The sequence below is a fragment of the Arachis hypogaea genome, chromosome 20, assembly GCF_003086295.3.
Source record: "Arachis hypogaea cultivar Tifrunner chromosome 20, arahy.Tifrunner.gnm2.J5K5, whole genome shotgun sequence".
NCBI lineage: Eukaryota > Viridiplantae > Streptophyta > Magnoliopsida > Fabales > Fabaceae > Arachis > Arachis hypogaea.
The window spans coordinates 140,971,391-140,987,450 of record NC_092055.1 but is presented as its reverse complement, the minus strand read 5'-3'; the positions used below and the strand labels follow the sequence as shown (position 1 = coordinate 140,987,450).

Genomic DNA, 16,060 nt, shown 5'->3' with positions numbered 1-16,060 from the left:
TAAATGTGGGGCATTCAATAAGCACATAATGGTTGTGCTCGTTTTAGACATACCCCTTAAATTACCATTGCTTAAGATAAGCCTCCATATATATATGCCGAGTTGCCAACCTAATCTTGGGAGATTTCGGAAAAAGAATTTATTTTTTTATGCCAATGTGTAAATAAAAAATAAACATTAAATCAATCTATACACAAAATATATATTATAACGGTTCCGCTATGTTACCAACAGCATATCTGCTAACTTCTGCCAACTCTTATTTATAATTGTGTTTAATAAAAGTGTCTTTATAGATATATTTTTTGGATATGTCTCTTTATATATGTATTTAAAATATATTAATTATTAGACACATCTACGAACACACTTCCATGAAACACAATTATAAATAAGAGTTGGCAGAAATTGACAAATAATATGTTGGTACCCTATACTTTTCCATATTATAATTATATAACAATGTTCAGTGGATATAAAAAATTAGTCACTAAATTAAATTATTTGTATAAAATATATATTAAAATAAATTAAATAACATATATTTATACATAAATATATAATAATTGATTTGATAACTAATTTAAATTAGAGTAAGTGTAGGAAGCCAATAGAGTATCTATACAATGTGTACAGTGGAGGTATAGGGATGTTCGATTCAGTAGAATATCAGATGTTTATTATTCTTGCCCGGATGGTTATTATGGATAGTATAGGTGTATTGTGTTTGAGAAATTTTTTTTTTTTTTTTTACCAAAGTTATTATTATTGTACTTCATATAAGAATAGGAAATACATGGTCCAAATTGGGACAAAAATTTAGAGGTGGGGTTCTCCCAAAAAATATAGCCCTGGACTATTGAAAAGGAAGAAAATTACTTAAGAGAAACAACACAAAATCATTCAATAAGGATGCGGAAGGTAAACGATAGCTCTTTTAGTTTGGCCAAATCTCTTGCTGCAGTTTCATTGCAAGGTTGAAGGTCTCCCAAGGTGCTGTCTTTGTTCCCTCGAATATCTCTTGATTCCTTGATTTCCATAGGCTCCAGCACAGAATAGCACACAAGGTCAGTTTTCTATCACCTTCTCTTCCGGTTCCAATTGAAATCGTCAACTGTTTCCACCACTCTTCAAAGGTACTCATGGGTTGGTTCAGTGCTATCGCTGCTAATGTAGACAAACCCCAAACTTCTTTCGCAGCCTTGCAACGTAGGAGACAGTGACAAATGGTCTCTTCTTCCACACCGCATCTTGGACAAATCGGTAAAGTTGTTGGGAATCGTTGATGTAGCAATTTAAGAACAGGAAGTTTTTCATGGATAGACTTCCATAGAAATAATTGAATCTTGTATGGCATTTTCAGGCTCCATAGTCTTCTCCAAATTGCTGGGTTTTGCATTGCCTGTGGAAATTGCTCTATTGGGGCATGAGAGAAGGCATATGCAATTTGATATCCAGAGGCCACATCATATTTTCCATTCCTATTCCAGGCCCAAGTGATCTTGTCAATTCCATCTTCATTCAAGCTTACGGCGCAAATTCGAGCAGCTGTGTCAGGGGAAAAAAGTGCATTTATCAGCTCCAGGTTCCAACTTCTATCATTTCTCAATAGATCTTTAACTCTGTAGATTGTTGCTACTGGATTATTGGTAGGATTAAGATAAAAGGGGTATGGAGGGGGCAGCCAAGGGTCTTGCCAAATACGTACTGATTCACCAGTTCCTATACTCCATCTAAGCCCCTTCTCAACTACCTTCCTTCCTTCTCAATTGTGTTTGAGAAATTAGTAGTATTTTATCCTAAATGTTCATTTTTTAATTAATATTGGGCCAAAGAATTAATTATTGTACACATTCTACACTTATTTTATTGGCTCCCTAGTAGTACTCTTTAAATTAATATTAACAAATTATCTTTAATTAATGAAGAAAAAATATAATAACTTGTAATACTTTATTTATTGATGATATATAGTAATTGATAATTGAATGATAAATTTTCTACAATAAAGAAAAACATTGTACAAAATTAAAATTAAGCTAAAAAATAAAAATAAATAATAAATAAAAAAGGAGGAAGTAGTTAATAGCAATTTCTTTTTTTGGCAATCATATCCTCAACTCAACTGAAGAGAACGTTTTGTAAATTCCTGATTCCTTTGTTCCAAATCGCAAAAACGAAAAATAGTGTCAGTGTTGTGCCATGGAAGCTTGAGCTCGTAGTTTTGGTGTGAGCCTGCGACTGCGACACTCTTCCTTCTCTTTCTTTCTTGCCTACAATGAAGGACGCCGAATCCCTTTCGCCTTCTGTCGTTCGCCTCAACATCGGTATGTTTCTTATCTCTCCCATTCATTCCAATCTCTTTTTCCCCAATTCTCTAGAATTAGGGATTTTATGTAATTGCGAATTTATTATTTTGGAGTTTGGACCGTTCAATGCTTGGTTGAGGAAAGATGAATATCTGTCATAATTATGTATTTTGGTCCTTGTTCGTGAAAATTTTTCGCAGGGGGCAAGAAATTCTGCACCACCACTGATACGTTGACTCAGCGGGAGCCTGATTCAATGCTGGCTGCTATGTTCAGTGGTCGCCATACTCTCTGCCTAGATTCTGATAAGGCAATGTCAAATTCTGTCTTTCTTTGTTTCTTTGTTTATACTTGTATATGGTTTCCTCAATTATGCACTGTTGGCTTTGTTTATTGATTTGGTGAAAATTGCAATGAGTGATTGCAGGGATATGTCTTTGTTGACAGGGATGGTAAACACTTCCGTCACATTCTTAATTGGTTGAGAGATGGTGTGGTGCCCACTCTGGAGGACTCTGAATATAATGAACTATTGCGGGAGGCTGAGTACTATCAGTTACTTGTAAGTATTGCACTTTTCCAATGGATTGTGGTTCGATGATTTGGAAGCTGAAATTTACATTCTTAGACTACTTCTTGTTTGCTTTGTGTAGTTCTAAGATTGTCATAATTGTACTGTCTAGTTTTCAGCTTTGACTAAAACATGTGTAAATGAGTTCCTTCATCGATTTGTCATAAGAATATCATCATCATGGGAATGCCATGCACCATCATTATATATTTATATTGATAATGTGTTTTTAAATTTTAATCAAAGAAAGGTTTTGATGTTTTTAAATTTTAGTACACAGTTCACATTTCTTTTGACATCTGTATTGAGAAGAGCAATCTGTGATGGAATTACCCCCTTCTTAAATGTAAAGAATGTCCTTCATTGTATCATAAACAAATAGAATGCATACTTGCACCTGCTATTATTGCTTTGATAGCTCCATAGCCTTCATGTTGAACTTTAATCTCCTCATATACCTTCCTATAGCTTTGCTCCAGTTGCTTGATCATTTTGAAAAGAAAGTAAGAAACTTAAACTTCAGGCCTTCATGGAATCCCTGATCGGCTGATCCTGTGAGTACTTTTGAAATATCAGGGGCTAATAGATGGAATTAATACTGTCCTTAATAAGAGGAAGGAAGATGATGACCTCCATACAGAGTTAACACGTACTGATATTATCAAGTGCATACAATCTGATAAAGTTAGGTTTCGAGGAGTTAATCTTTCTGGCCTTGACCTCTCTAAACTGGTAAATTTCGATATCATTAATATACTTTTTAACATTATTTTAGACCCATAGATCACTTGTGAAAGTAGTTATTTAATTAATGTAATGTATTTTGACAGAGTGGTGCATTGACCTTCAGATGTCAAATATATACCTTGTCTTTAATTTAGCTTTATCTAGTGTCATTAACACAAGTTTTGTCAGTTATACTAAGTTGTCACTACTCATTAGTTACTCATATATCCGTATTTCAGTATTTGCTTTCAATATTATACTAATGTAGCACTTTAAGAATGTTCATGACATGTGACTTGTTACCTTATGTGGAGAGAAATTGAAGTAACAAGATGATGAACCAGTGCAATATGTTAAGGGGATCTAAGTCATATTCGTAGGAAATCTTAAGTGATCAATGTATGGAGAATAATATCTCTGATATTGTCTGTCTTTTGATTTGGATTTTCAGGATTTATCCTTTGTAGATTTCAGCTATGCTTGTCTAAAAAATGTGTTCTTTTCAAGAGCAAACCTTCAGTGTGCAAAGTTTCGGGTAAGTATGATTCTGACTAGACTTATAATACTTGCGTGTCAATTCAACAAGTTAAGTCTGGCAAAATTACTTAAGATTGGGGTGAATTTAGTATGGGCTGTTTCTTCAATTTGTGTACAATTTAAAATCCAATTTTATGATCATCTAAAAAATATACATCTTTTTAGTGTAATTTAGTTGCAAATGATCAATGTTACTTATTAATGCAGACTTGCTAATATGAAAAAGAACACATTTTCCAATATGTTTCAAAATTTGTCAAGTTTTATGCTTGTGAGCTTGTCTTGTATTAGTTAGGTGCGGGATTGTAGAATTGGCTGGTACTAACCACATTGTGCATGTTATCTTGATACCTACCTATTATTCAATTTAATAGGATGTTGATGCTGAGGCTTCCATCTTTCACAATGCAACTTTGCGGGAGTAAGTCACTGAGGAATTTTGTTTGTTTATTTATTGTATGCATTTTTCGGCCTCTTAGTTATTTAATCTTGCCTAGGGAAGATGTGAATTTACTGGGGCAAATCTTCGCGGTGCTTTATTGGCTGGTGCATGCCTTCAGAGTGCAAATTTACAAGGTCTGTTATTATCTTTTTGTGCTTTTTGTCCGTTTTGATACAGCAGATCAATATTTTTTACAGCTAAATGCTGGTTTATCACTTGATAGTTCCACCGTGTATGTATTTTTGCCTCGCAACACCTTGTCATTGTTGCTGTTTCATTATAACCAATAAAGAACAACTAAGCCTTGTCTCGCCATATGGGGTTGGCTACATGGATTAGTTGTCCTATGGGATTATATAAAAACCAAATTTTCAGTAAAACCTCTTATGTTTCATGGGGCTTCTATTTCCCTTGGTCTTCTTATATGACTAAAATACCTTGATAAAGTGTCCTATCTTCAGTTTGATAGATGCCACACCAAATTTCCCTTGGTTATATCCTCTGTCTGTACACCCACTGACCCATAACACATTCATCTTAGTTATATATATTTCTTCTATTAGCTGTATATTGTACAATATTCTCTACTGCAAAATATCACTTGCTTAAGAGTTGTCCACTGAATTTTCCTTTGACTTTTATAAGCGTTTCTCTATTTTCTTCCTAACTTGAATGAGATCATTTGTAAGGTGATCAAGGTTCCTAAATTTCTCAATTACTCAACCTGCACTGTGAATTAATTCGTAAGCATATGCTTGCTATTTCTGGAAAATGCCATTTTAGATAATGATGAACTTAATGACAGAAAATATTTATAAGCACAAAGGAAGCAGATATAGTGTAAATCAAGCCCTAACTTTTGTGATCTCCTTTAATTTATTCTCCTAGCTTCCAGCTTAATATTTTAATTTGGTCTCCATCCTTGTTGGTGGTATATTTGTTATGGAAACCAAGTGAAATTGGAAGGTGCAATTTTCTCCTTTTTTTTTATGAGTATGACAAAACACTATTCTTGAAAATGACGTCATTTGTTTGAAACCTTATTCTGCAGATGCGTGCCTAGTAGATTGTAGCTTCTGTGGAGCTGATCTGCGTTCTGCACACCTACAGGTTCAACAATCTGAATCATTAACTTGCACGCATATGTTTGTGTTTTCGCTTTTGCTCTCTTGGTTACTAAAAGCATTTGATATGAAGTATCTTCCAGTATATTCTTCCATTTGTCTATTTGTTATTCCCCTGGCAGAGGAACGTTATCAACATCAGTACAGCATATTGAATTTTTTAAAAACTCCTAATAAGATAAAGCCATGGTCGAGAGACACAGACGAAGAGAGGGAGAGTGAGTTAGAGAGTAGAGACTAACAGAGGGTTCACAACTATGTTGGTTTGGATGAAATGATCTTTGGTTGGTTGGGGATTTGAGATCATTAGACAATATTGTTTTCTTGATGGTTGGGCAGAGTGTCGTGGACAGTGACAGTGCAGTTAGGCTGCTCGTCTTTTGTTTTGTCCCCTCCCCCTACCCTCCTTTCCACATCAACATCAACAACAAAGTCTTATCTCATGAGGGGGAAAAAATCCCCAAACAACAAAAACAACATAAGAATGTTGTGTGTTTAAAGTGTTAATATTTAATACATAATTAGAGTAAGAAAATAACATTTACTCGTATATGTTGCTTGATGGATGGTTTTGATACCCATGAGATGGTTAGTTTGATACAAGCAGCACCATGTGTTGATTGAAAGATTCTGATGACTAATAATAGCACATTTGATTTTCTCAGAATGCAGATCTTACAAATGCCAATTTAGAGGGGGCTGTCCTAGAAGGAGCTAACTTAAAGGTAATTTATTCTGGACCTGTATGGGATTTATATAAAAGGGTTGTTTTTTACAGGGAAAATGTTGCAAATGATTGCAGAATAATCAGTTTACATTATTTGGAATATTTTTCACCTCTTGCTCCTTTTGGCTGATAAATTGTACAGATTTCCTCCAAAAACATTTTATCCATGATGTGGTTCTTTAGCTTTGCAAGATATTTGATAACATGTATATCTGTGCCGGTTCTGGAAATTAATCCCACTCCTTGGAGGTTGCAAACTTTGCTGATTTATAATAATAATATTAATGAATCATACATGTATTATTGCTGGCCAACCATGGATCCCAACTTAAATAAAATTGTGTGTAAATCATTAACATGTCTTGGTGCAAAATGGGATTTCTTATAACATGGTTTCATGCATTCTGGAAACAATCTCTTCATTCAGAGGTTAGGCTACATATGCCTAACATTCTCCCGTTGATAGAATGATGATGTGGGTATCTAACAAAATTATGAAAAAACTTTGTATGTTATAAGTTTGAAATTTCTTTGACCTTTTTCTAACAAAAAAAAAAAAATTAAGGAAGGCCTAAGTTATTTTGGAAAAAATAAAGGAAGAGGCTTATGTAAAATGCAAAATAAGAGAGGCATGTGTTATATTAAGAAAAAGATGGTACTGTAATTTCTTATTAAATCTATCGTAATTATATATGCTTTACTAATAATTAAGTTCAGGCATCTTCCGTCAAATTGTCTTCGTGGTTAGTGTGAAGTGTTTCCTTATTATGAAATCATTTATGTTCTTCTCAGGGTGCAAAATTGAACAATGCTAACTTGAGGGGTGCTAACCTTCAACGAGCTTATCTACGTCATGTCAATCTTCGAGAGACAGTACGTAATTTAGCTAACTCTTTTTTATTAATTTGAAATTTCTTGCTATTTATGAAGACCTTAGGGAGGGGAATCTTGGAGCAATAGTTGAGTTGTCTCCATGTGATGTTTATAAGTGTGAGGTAATCCACACATCTAGAACTAACTTTTGGGGTTGAGTTAGGTCCAGAGCCCACTCAATTCTACTAATTGCTTGATAAAAACTGCTAGTTGTAACCAAAACCAAGTGGTTCATTTTAAGCAATTTAACCAATCAGTAGTAATTTTTATGTAGGAAGAGATATGAAGTTTCTGATTTCCTTTCGATTTGATTCTGGCTTTGCTCCCAACTGCAAATATAGCAATATATGCAAATGCAACATATGCATATATGGCTGGTTTTATTGTCCTCTTTATCATAATATAGATGAGTAGCATGAGTGCATGACTAAGCTAAAGTGAAAGCAAGAAAATAGAGGAGTGATGTATGTGTGTTTTCTATTACCACTGTTACTAGTAAAAGACTGAGAATGTAGAGTAGGAATGTGCATTGAATTGGGGAATTCCTAGCAATGTGCCAAGAACCCAAAAATTTGGTAAGATACACGTTTCAGGAAGTTGAAGACTTTTATCGTAGCTCCACAATCTCTAAGAATTACTCTCATCATGATCAACCACACTAACTAATGAGAATAACCATTTTCTGTTCGAAGTATGATAGTCTAAGCATATATTCACTACTTTTTCCTTTTATTATTTACTCAGCACTTGGAAGGTGCAAAGCTTGATGGTGCCAATTTGCTTGGAGCAATCAGATAAGAGTTGAGCTGCAGCTGTGTATATTGGGAAGTTGGCATATGGGTATGGAATGTTAATAGTAGATAAGTGAAACCTGTGAAGCAGAATATTATGTTTGAAGGGTACACGCTACGCTAGTGCTGCTCACGAAGCGATACTTACTGGCCATTATTGTTAGTGTTTGTGCTGGCTGATGATCACCTCCGGTATGCCGTTGTTGTGCGGAGGAACGCAGTTTGTGTCATCTTTTCGGTTTCTTGTGGTTTGGTGTTTTCCTAATATATCCTCCTAAAGAAAGTTCTGTGATATCACTATTTATATGTGAACCATCTTGTGTTTATCGCTTTACTCGAGTGACAATAAGGCATGTACTTCTTGTTGAAACCACATAATTATGATTACGAAGTGTATATAGCATAGTTAAATATGATTGAGTGTATGATTCCGTATTGTGGGGTTTATTTGATTCATAAATCATAGAGGATATTCTCCTAGGAAAAAAGAGAGGAATGATTTCTGTTGGAGAAGGGACAATATCTAGGGTTATGCTAGACTTTAATTAGTTGTTTAGGCTGAAAATTTTTGGCTCTTATATAAGCCATAACACATCAAAAGAGTGGCAGAATTCTAGTTCACAGGAAGCATTCCAATTGAGAGTCCATCGACAATCAATATACATACAAAAATAATGGATTTAACTTAAAAGATTTTGTTAATTAGTTATGAATTTAGTTAATATGTGTTCTAACTTATGTTGAGATTATTTTAGTAATTTTTTTTAAAATTTTTTATTTTAATAAATATATAATAAATATAAAAAAATTAAAATTTTTTTAATAAGTAATTTTAACATGTATCTTTAGATCATATTTTGCTAAACTCTAATAATTTAAGGACATTCTTTAAATTAAAAAGAAAAAGCTTTGAGCCTTTGATGTATGTGTATTCAATAAATGGAAAAGACCCAAAAAAAGGGTAAAAAAAATAAAAAAAAGGAGCGCGACAGAAAAAGAGAAAGAAAATAATAAAATACGAATAATAAAAAAAAAAGACGGTGTGTTCCCTCCTAAATCGTAATAACCTATAAATAGGTGGATACCCACACTCCCATAAGACACATTTCTGTTCTCTGCGCTTCTTTTCCAAGTTAAAATCTTCTTTTGAGAATTTGGATCTCCCGTCTGTCTGCTGTGCGATTTCCGATCCAATACTCTTCTCAGGTTTGCCTCTTCTCGCACACGAAAACATTAGCAGATTCTCCTTTTAGGGTTCTTCCTCGTATGATGGATGATCCACAAGAATGTTTGTTCTCTCCGATTATATTGACCTCAGTGAAGGGTCACGCACTCCCCTGGTGGAAAATTAGGGTTTCAATTTTATGGTTCCTTTTGATTTCTTTATTAGGGTTTTCTGAAGGGTTGGCGATACGGTATATAGGGGAAAGGGGTAGGATGATAGCGTAGTCATGATTAAAGTTGATTTGCATTATTTGGATTTCCACTCATTCCTCCGGTTTTGATGGACGTGAAGTTCCGCAATCTGGAAGCACCGTCATCGTTTTTGTTTTTGTTTTCTTGTTCGTCTTTTACGTTGTAACTAAGTGTACTAGGGTTTGGTTAATGGAATATTTGGTGAGCATGTAGTTTGGGGTTTTGATTGTTGAATTGATTCTGGAAGTTAAGTTATTGTTGAGTTTTGGATGAAAGTATGAGTAGTGGAGGATGTTATTGATGGACTGTAGAATATGCCTGATATGAGATCTTATTGGAATGTGTCATTTTTTTAGAGCAATATGGATATAAAGGCTGCAAGAAGGACTGAACGTTTTGGTGCAAGAGCGATAACGTGTGTCTACTGGCAAGCTGGGAAATGCAACAGAAACCCGTGCAGTTTTTTGCACAGAGAAACACCAATACCACCAAATACTGGATATTGTAATGGCAAGAGTACTTATTCTCATAAGTGCATGAAGAAGCCCCATTCCTCTGCTAATAATAAGTCTTCCCCTAAGCATAACTCGAAGAATGTATTCATAAGAAAGATGGGAGGAGGTAGTCTTGCTGGGGATTATCAGAAGCCATCACAAAGTATTTGTAGATACTGGGTGAATGGCAATTGTGTACGCGGTGAGCACTGTCGCGATTTGCATTCATGGTTTTATGGTGATGGCTTTTCAACATTAGCAAAGCTTCGAGAACACAAGAAGGTACTTGGGGTCTAATGCCACCTTAAAGAATGATACATTAAACACACGGATATTCAATTTTTTGTCTTTGTAAATATCTTCTTTTAATAGCTTTCCGTTTATGGTTGGATAGGTGTCTAAATATTGTAATCATAATTTGTGGACATTTGTCAACAGGTTATCACTGGGATTGCACTTCCAGCTGGATCAGATAAATTATATTCTGGAAGCACTGATGGGACAATCCGGACATGGGACTGCCATACTGGAAAATGTGTCAATGTGGTAAATCTTGGAGCAGAGGTTATTTCTATGATCAGCGAGGGTCCATGGATTTTTATTGGTCTGAGGAATGCTATCAAAGTAAGATCTCACTTCAGTCCTGTTTGTATCACTGTCATTATTATATCTTATAGATAGGTGATTTGCATCTAATCTAAAGTCTGATTATGTGGTTGTGGTTATTGTGAAGGCTTGGAATGTTCAGGCTGCACTAGAGTTTACTTTAGATGGACCAAAGGGGCGAGCCCTTTCCATCGTTGTTGGCAGCGAAACCCTTTTTGCTGGGGATGAGGTAATTTACCTTCGGCAGTTGCCATGTTTTCTAATACAGGAACCTTATGAAATGTAGCTAGCAATTTGATGATTGTGTTTTTACAGCTGTGGTTGGTCTTACAAACCATTTTTTTACTGTACTAATTTTTATATCTTCTGATGATAAATTGCAGGATGGAGTAATTTCTGCGTGGAGAGGCGGTTCTGAATCTATATCTCCTTTTAAACTGGTTGCATCACTAAATGGCCACACCAGCGACGTAGTTTGCCTAGCAGTTGGAGGCAAGATGCTATACTCAGGGTCCATGGACCACAGCATTAAGGTGTGTCTACTGTCTGTTCTTTGTATGTTCCCTCAAAATTGGATATATTGGTCTATGCAGAGCTATTTAGAATATGTGAATTTTTTTTAAACATGAGATTGGGCAAATTTAATATATAATCTGAAGATCAGTTTCTTCATTCTGATTTCGCACTTTGCTAACATCTATGAGTTCTTTCTTTTGTTCTTTCTTTTCTTCATAATGTTTACTTTTGGTCATAATGAATCTTGGGTTGGTTGCTGTCTTCCTTTGTACACAATTGCTTGCTGCTTCTTCCTGCAGTACACAGTAACCTTATTAAAGCAATGTCTATCTTGTTTTTATTCAGGTTTGGGACATGGATACATTAGATTGTAAAATGACCCTTAGCGGACATGCTGACACAGTAACATCCCTTATTTGTTGGGACTCTTATTTGTTATCAAGTTCGTTTGACTGCACAGTCAAGGTCTGGGTTGCCACCGAAGAGGGATCTTTGAAAGTGACATACACACATAGAGAGGAGAATGTAAGTTGCATAATTATAAAGAAGCTATATTATAAGTATATGGTGTTTTCTCAAGCTAATGTTTCTTATTATGGTAATTAAGAAATTAGTTTATTCACCCAATCAATATCTTTTATTTTGTTATAGGGTGTTCTTGCACTTTGTGGGATGACTGATGCAGATGCCAAGCCAATATTGTTTTGCTCTTGCCTTGACAATTCAGTTCGCCTTTATGAATTGCCATCGTGAGTGAACTTAACACTTGTATTGTTTCACAACTTTCATTGTTATGTCTGTTATGCATACTCTTCTATGCTGTTGACCCTCCTAACTGCTCCTCCTTTTACAGATTTTCAGAGAGGGGTCGGTTATTTGCAAGACGAGAAGTGCGATCACTTGAGATAGGTCCTGGTGGTCTCTTCTTTACCGGAGATGGAACTGGTTCAGTGACGGTGTGGAAATGGCTGGATGAGCCCAAGGTGTCATCATCTTGAGTTTCTTCACCAGCTGCCTAGATTTTAGATTGTCCGTGATATTATGCATCTGCTTGCCTCTTTCAGTGGGCAGATCATTATTTTTTTGCTTCATGAGAAGTGATACTAGTTGTAAATAAAACAAAACTATATATTCAATTAAGAATCCTGGTTCAATTTTACTACCTTCAGCTTCATTTCTACTTTTTTAATTCCAAGCACAAGTTTTCTTTTCCCGTCTTTGGAAGAGACTCGTTTTCATCCGCTTCCTATTGTAAACATCAACATTGGTTTGACATACCAAGTTATTGCAAGAGTTTTTATAAAAATAATTTAGGTTATGTAATTTTGTAGGGTTTGTAATTAAATTCTTCCTGTTCATAAAAATTAAACGAAACTGCATATTATAGATATATACTTGAAGAGAGTTTATTAAAAATAATAGTTAAAACGAACAATAAAAATTTAATTACAAATTAAAAACAAGTTATGAAGATTATATTGAACCACAAGTTTTTGGCCTAGTTAGTGTTGAAGAAATGGAGATTATTTAATTTATTTCAAACTATCTTCCACCTTTATTGTTGTGTCTTCAACGAGAGAAAGTTTAGTAAACTAGTATTTTTATTAAAATTTGACTAAAAAAACGAATAATCAAATTCTATATTATTAAATATAATTTTATATTATTAAAAATATTAATGATAACTACAAATCATGAAATTTATTGCCTCCTAACCCTCTTTGTCTTTAATTCATGTCGAAAATGACCCCGGTCATAGCTAAAATTAATCACATACGTCTATACCTTAGCATTAAATTTCAGATAGTTATTGCCGCCCGCTTAATTAAAGTTATTATTAACTCGTAATTAGTATGTGTACTAGCCTTATGCCCTGAAATGGAACAACCGAACAAGGATGGTAACAAAAAGATAAGTAAAAAATATGGGATATACATAACCAATCATTTTCTTGAACAAGAATAATCATCGGCACACTGGTGAATTAAACATTTGATATATCTATTATTTATGTCGTTTAGAATTTTTATTGTCTATCTATTCTTTTTCAAATAATATTTCTCTTTCTCTTATTGTAAAATGTGCAATCTTTTCTAATAATAACCGAAAAAAAAAAGCTTTTCTTAAGCGAAAAAAAAAAAAAAAACATAATTTAAGTACAAGAAGTTGGGTTTACAAGAGGAGAGACCGAAGTGATTCAGTTGATCTTCTTATCCATGTTGTTGACAAGCTGCCTCATCTGAAACCTCCAACCCCAGAAAAAAACCAACCCCACTCCCACCATCACATACAACCAAACATTCTCACCCTCGCTTTCTTTAGGCGACCTCACTTCCTCAATGGCAAAACTCTCCCTCTCCGAATTCCCCAAAACACCCTCCTTCATACGCCCGTACAACACATACGCCCTATCACCCTCTCCAACTACCACCGAAGTAGGGTACCCTTCCAAGTCAAGGTCAATTTGGTCAAACACCACAGCCTCACCCCACCCATCGTTGCTCTTTAGAAACCACAGCTTCCCAGCCACAGGTGACACAACCAAAACGACACCGTCGCTCCTCAAAGCGACAGCGTCAGCGCCAATCAGATCGTCGTTCAGCAGCACGAGCCTTGCGGTGCCGTCTTCAGCATCCACCTTGAACATCTTCCCCGTATTCGATTGCACCACCAATAAGTAACCGTTGCTGACGTAAGCGATGCCATTGAGGCCGCAGAAACTATACCATGCTTCGCGGTCCACGGGGTGTTCCGTGAACCTGCGGGAGTTAGATAAGATCGAAGCTTCCCCTTTGTCGTTGACTTTCCAGATGAAGTTTCCTGCGGAGTTAGTGACGTAAGCGTTTCCCTTGAAGTCCACCGTGACGTCGTTTGCGATGGCTTCGTCGGAGCCATCGGATTCGCCGTTGCCGGCGGAGGAAAGGTGGGAAAGGAATAGGCGTTGGCCGGAGCTGAGGTCGTAGGCAGCGAGGGCGTTGAAGGGAGGGAGGGGTTTGAGCGCGTGGAGTACGGCGAGGACGCGGTTGTTGCGTGAATCGACAGAGAGCCCCAAAACAGTGACGTTTTCTGGGAGAGAAGGATCGGAGATTAGAGTTTCCACTACGCCGGCGTCGGAGACGGCGGAGATGGTGCGATGGCGTAGGGAGCCGACGAGAAAGTGCTGTCCCTTGGAATCCCAGGCGAGGCCTTCGGGAAAGAGGTTGGGTGACCGGAATGTGATTACATGGTTGTTTCCGGCAAGTGAAGTTGAGATCCCGACAGCGGAGAGAAGGAATAAGAGGATTGTTGTAGTGGTGGCCGCCGAGATGAAGGAGTGAAGATGATTGGATGAGAGGATTGGGAGAGTCATGATTGCGTTTTTGAAGCTGGTTTTTTGGGATACGTCTTTGAAGGTTCTGGTGTGGAAGGGTTTCGCCGTAACAAGATTGAAAGAGTATATAAAGAGTACTTAAACTTCAAAGAACACATGAAGAATATGTAAAGATAACGAATATTTTGTTATATATTTTACTATTGATTGAATTATAAAAATAGAACTAAATATATATAAAGTATTGTCTATAAAAGATAAAAATAAAGATAAGATAAGAAAGTAATATAAAATTAAGATAAGATAATAAAAATTAAAATTAAAATTAAATTTATATATTTTATTAGAATAAATTTATAGATTATGAGATTTTTTATTGTTATTATTGACTAAAATAAAAAAAATGGTTTAATACGTCACTAGGACTCCATTCAAGAGAGTGCCATCCTTTAAACCACCCTCTAATTATCTTTTTGGTTCTTAGATTATTAGATATAGATATTAGGGGTGTACAGATCCGCTCCGGCCCAAAGGTCCGGCTCGGTCCCGAACATTTTAGGGGCTAATTTGGTGTGATTTCATCGAGTTTAGGGTCGGGTAAGGATCTTAAAAATAGACCCGGTCATTATTTTGGGTCGGGTCCGGGCTATAGCTCTGGTCACCCGAAGTCAGCCCGGTGGCCCGGTCATCATACACAATTAATATTTTGTGTTATTAGTGATGGATCATGACTATTCTTATGTGGAATTTAAGTTTTGTAAACCTTAATATTTTGTGTTATTAATCATTATAAGACTATAAGTTAATGTTTTATGTTTAGAATGCATAAGACTTTAGACTAATGCATAATATTGTGTTATTTGTATTGATTTAAATATTTGGTATTATTAGACAATATTAGTATTGATTGTGGTTTTGCTTTAGTATTGATTGTGGTTATGCTTTAATGTTAAAGAAGGGTTGGTTCTTGTTATATTTTTCTAAGTGAATTTTACCATGTTAAATAATGGTTAGAGTCTTAGAAATTTGGATATTTTTACATGCTAGCTTACAAGAAGGTATCAACGTAATGTAATGTTAACGGCCCAGTTTTTACCCGATTTTCACCCGGTATAATTGTGGCCCGAAAGTGTATTGATTTCATCGGGTCTAGGTCGGTTTCGGGTCTAATAAATAGACCCGGTGTATATTTCGGGTCAGGTCTGGGTCACATCAAACCCGGCTCACCCGACCCATGTGCACCCCTAATAGATATAGGCATATAGCTAATGAATTTAATTTTAAGGAAAAGTCTAGGGGAACACTAACTTTTGTATTTTGTGGTCATCAAATGAAAAGTGAATTTTAATAAGTTATCCTGTCAGTTAGATTAATTTTTTAAAAAATATTTATTTATTTATTTATTTCTTTTAAAAATATTATTTTTATTAGATAAATGTTTTTAAAAAATCAAATATTAAAAATATCTTTTATTTTTTTTTAAAACAAGATATTATTAAATTTAAAAAACATAAATAATTTATTTTTTTAATAAAAATAGTTAAAAAATATATTTAAATAAATTTAAAATTAAATAAAAATATTTTATTTTAAAAAATATTTATTTTTTTTTACTTAA

The 16,060-nt window shown here is 35.2% G+C and overlaps 4 protein-coding genes across 8 annotated transcripts; 2 read left to right on the top strand and 2 right to left on the bottom strand.

The window, feature by feature from the left end:
* Positions 1 to 807: 807 nt before the first annotated feature.
* On the top strand, positions 808 to 8,513 carry LOC112782487 (FH protein interacting protein FIP2). Of its 4 annotated transcripts, none has more exons than XM_025824889.2 (14): positions 808 to 1,067; positions 1,201 to 1,263; positions 1,364 to 1,585; positions 2,188 to 2,327; positions 2,510 to 2,619; positions 2,737 to 2,871; positions 3,457 to 3,612; positions 4,058 to 4,141; positions 4,518 to 4,564; positions 4,646 to 4,719; positions 5,637 to 5,695; positions 6,375 to 6,434; positions 7,229 to 7,309; positions 8,054 to 8,513. In XM_025824889.2, exons 4-14 carry the CDS (start codon positions 2,279 to 2,281, stop codon positions 8,105 to 8,107), a joined length of 909 nt encoding a protein of 302 aa, XP_025680674.1. In that variant the 5' UTR covers positions 808 to 1,067; positions 1,201 to 1,263; positions 1,364 to 1,585; positions 2,188 to 2,278; the 3' UTR covers positions 8,108 to 8,513. The 4 variants fall into 4 exon arrangements, with proteins under 4 accessions (XP_025680674.1, XP_025680675.1, XP_025680677.1 ...); XM_025824890.2 differs by having other exon boundaries at positions 2,132 to 2,327; XM_025824892.3 differs by lacking the exon at positions 7,229 to 7,309.
* On the bottom strand, positions 938 to 1,733 carry LOC140183279 (uncharacterized). Its single transcript, XM_072231314.1, has 2 exons — positions 1,729 to 1,733; positions 938 to 1,622 (listed from the first exon to the last, which is right to left on the bottom strand). The coding sequence occupies exons 1-2, from the start codon at positions 1,731 to 1,733 to the stop codon at positions 938 to 940; spliced, it is 690 nt and encodes a 229-aa protein (XP_072087415.1).
* Positions 8,514 to 9,142: 629 nt separating the features above from the next.
* LOC112782486 (zinc finger CCCH domain-containing protein 48) lies at positions 9,143 to 12,294 on the top strand. Of its 2 annotated transcripts, XM_072229376.1 has the most exons (8): positions 9,173 to 9,306; positions 9,873 to 10,292; positions 10,449 to 10,634; positions 10,744 to 10,845; positions 11,000 to 11,149; positions 11,478 to 11,657; positions 11,784 to 11,881; positions 11,986 to 12,294. In XM_072229376.1, exons 2-8 carry the CDS (start codon positions 9,879 to 9,881, stop codon positions 12,128 to 12,130), a joined length of 1,275 nt encoding a protein of 424 aa, XP_072085477.1. In that variant the 5' UTR covers positions 9,173 to 9,306; positions 9,873 to 9,878; the 3' UTR covers positions 12,131 to 12,294. The 2 variants fall into 2 exon arrangements, with proteins under 2 accessions (XP_025680673.1, XP_072085477.1); XM_025824888.2 differs by having other exon boundaries at positions 9,143 to 10,292.
* An 818-nt stretch (positions 12,295 to 13,112) lies between these two features.
* Positions 13,113 to 15,074, bottom strand: LOC112783727 (uncharacterized). Its single transcript, XM_025826773.3, has one exon. The coding sequence runs from the start codon at positions 14,479 to 14,481 to the stop codon at positions 13,330 to 13,332; it is 1,152 nt and encodes a 383-aa protein (XP_025682558.1). The 5' UTR covers positions 14,482 to 15,074; the 3' UTR covers positions 13,113 to 13,329.
* Positions 15,075 to 16,060: the final 986 nt, after the last annotated feature.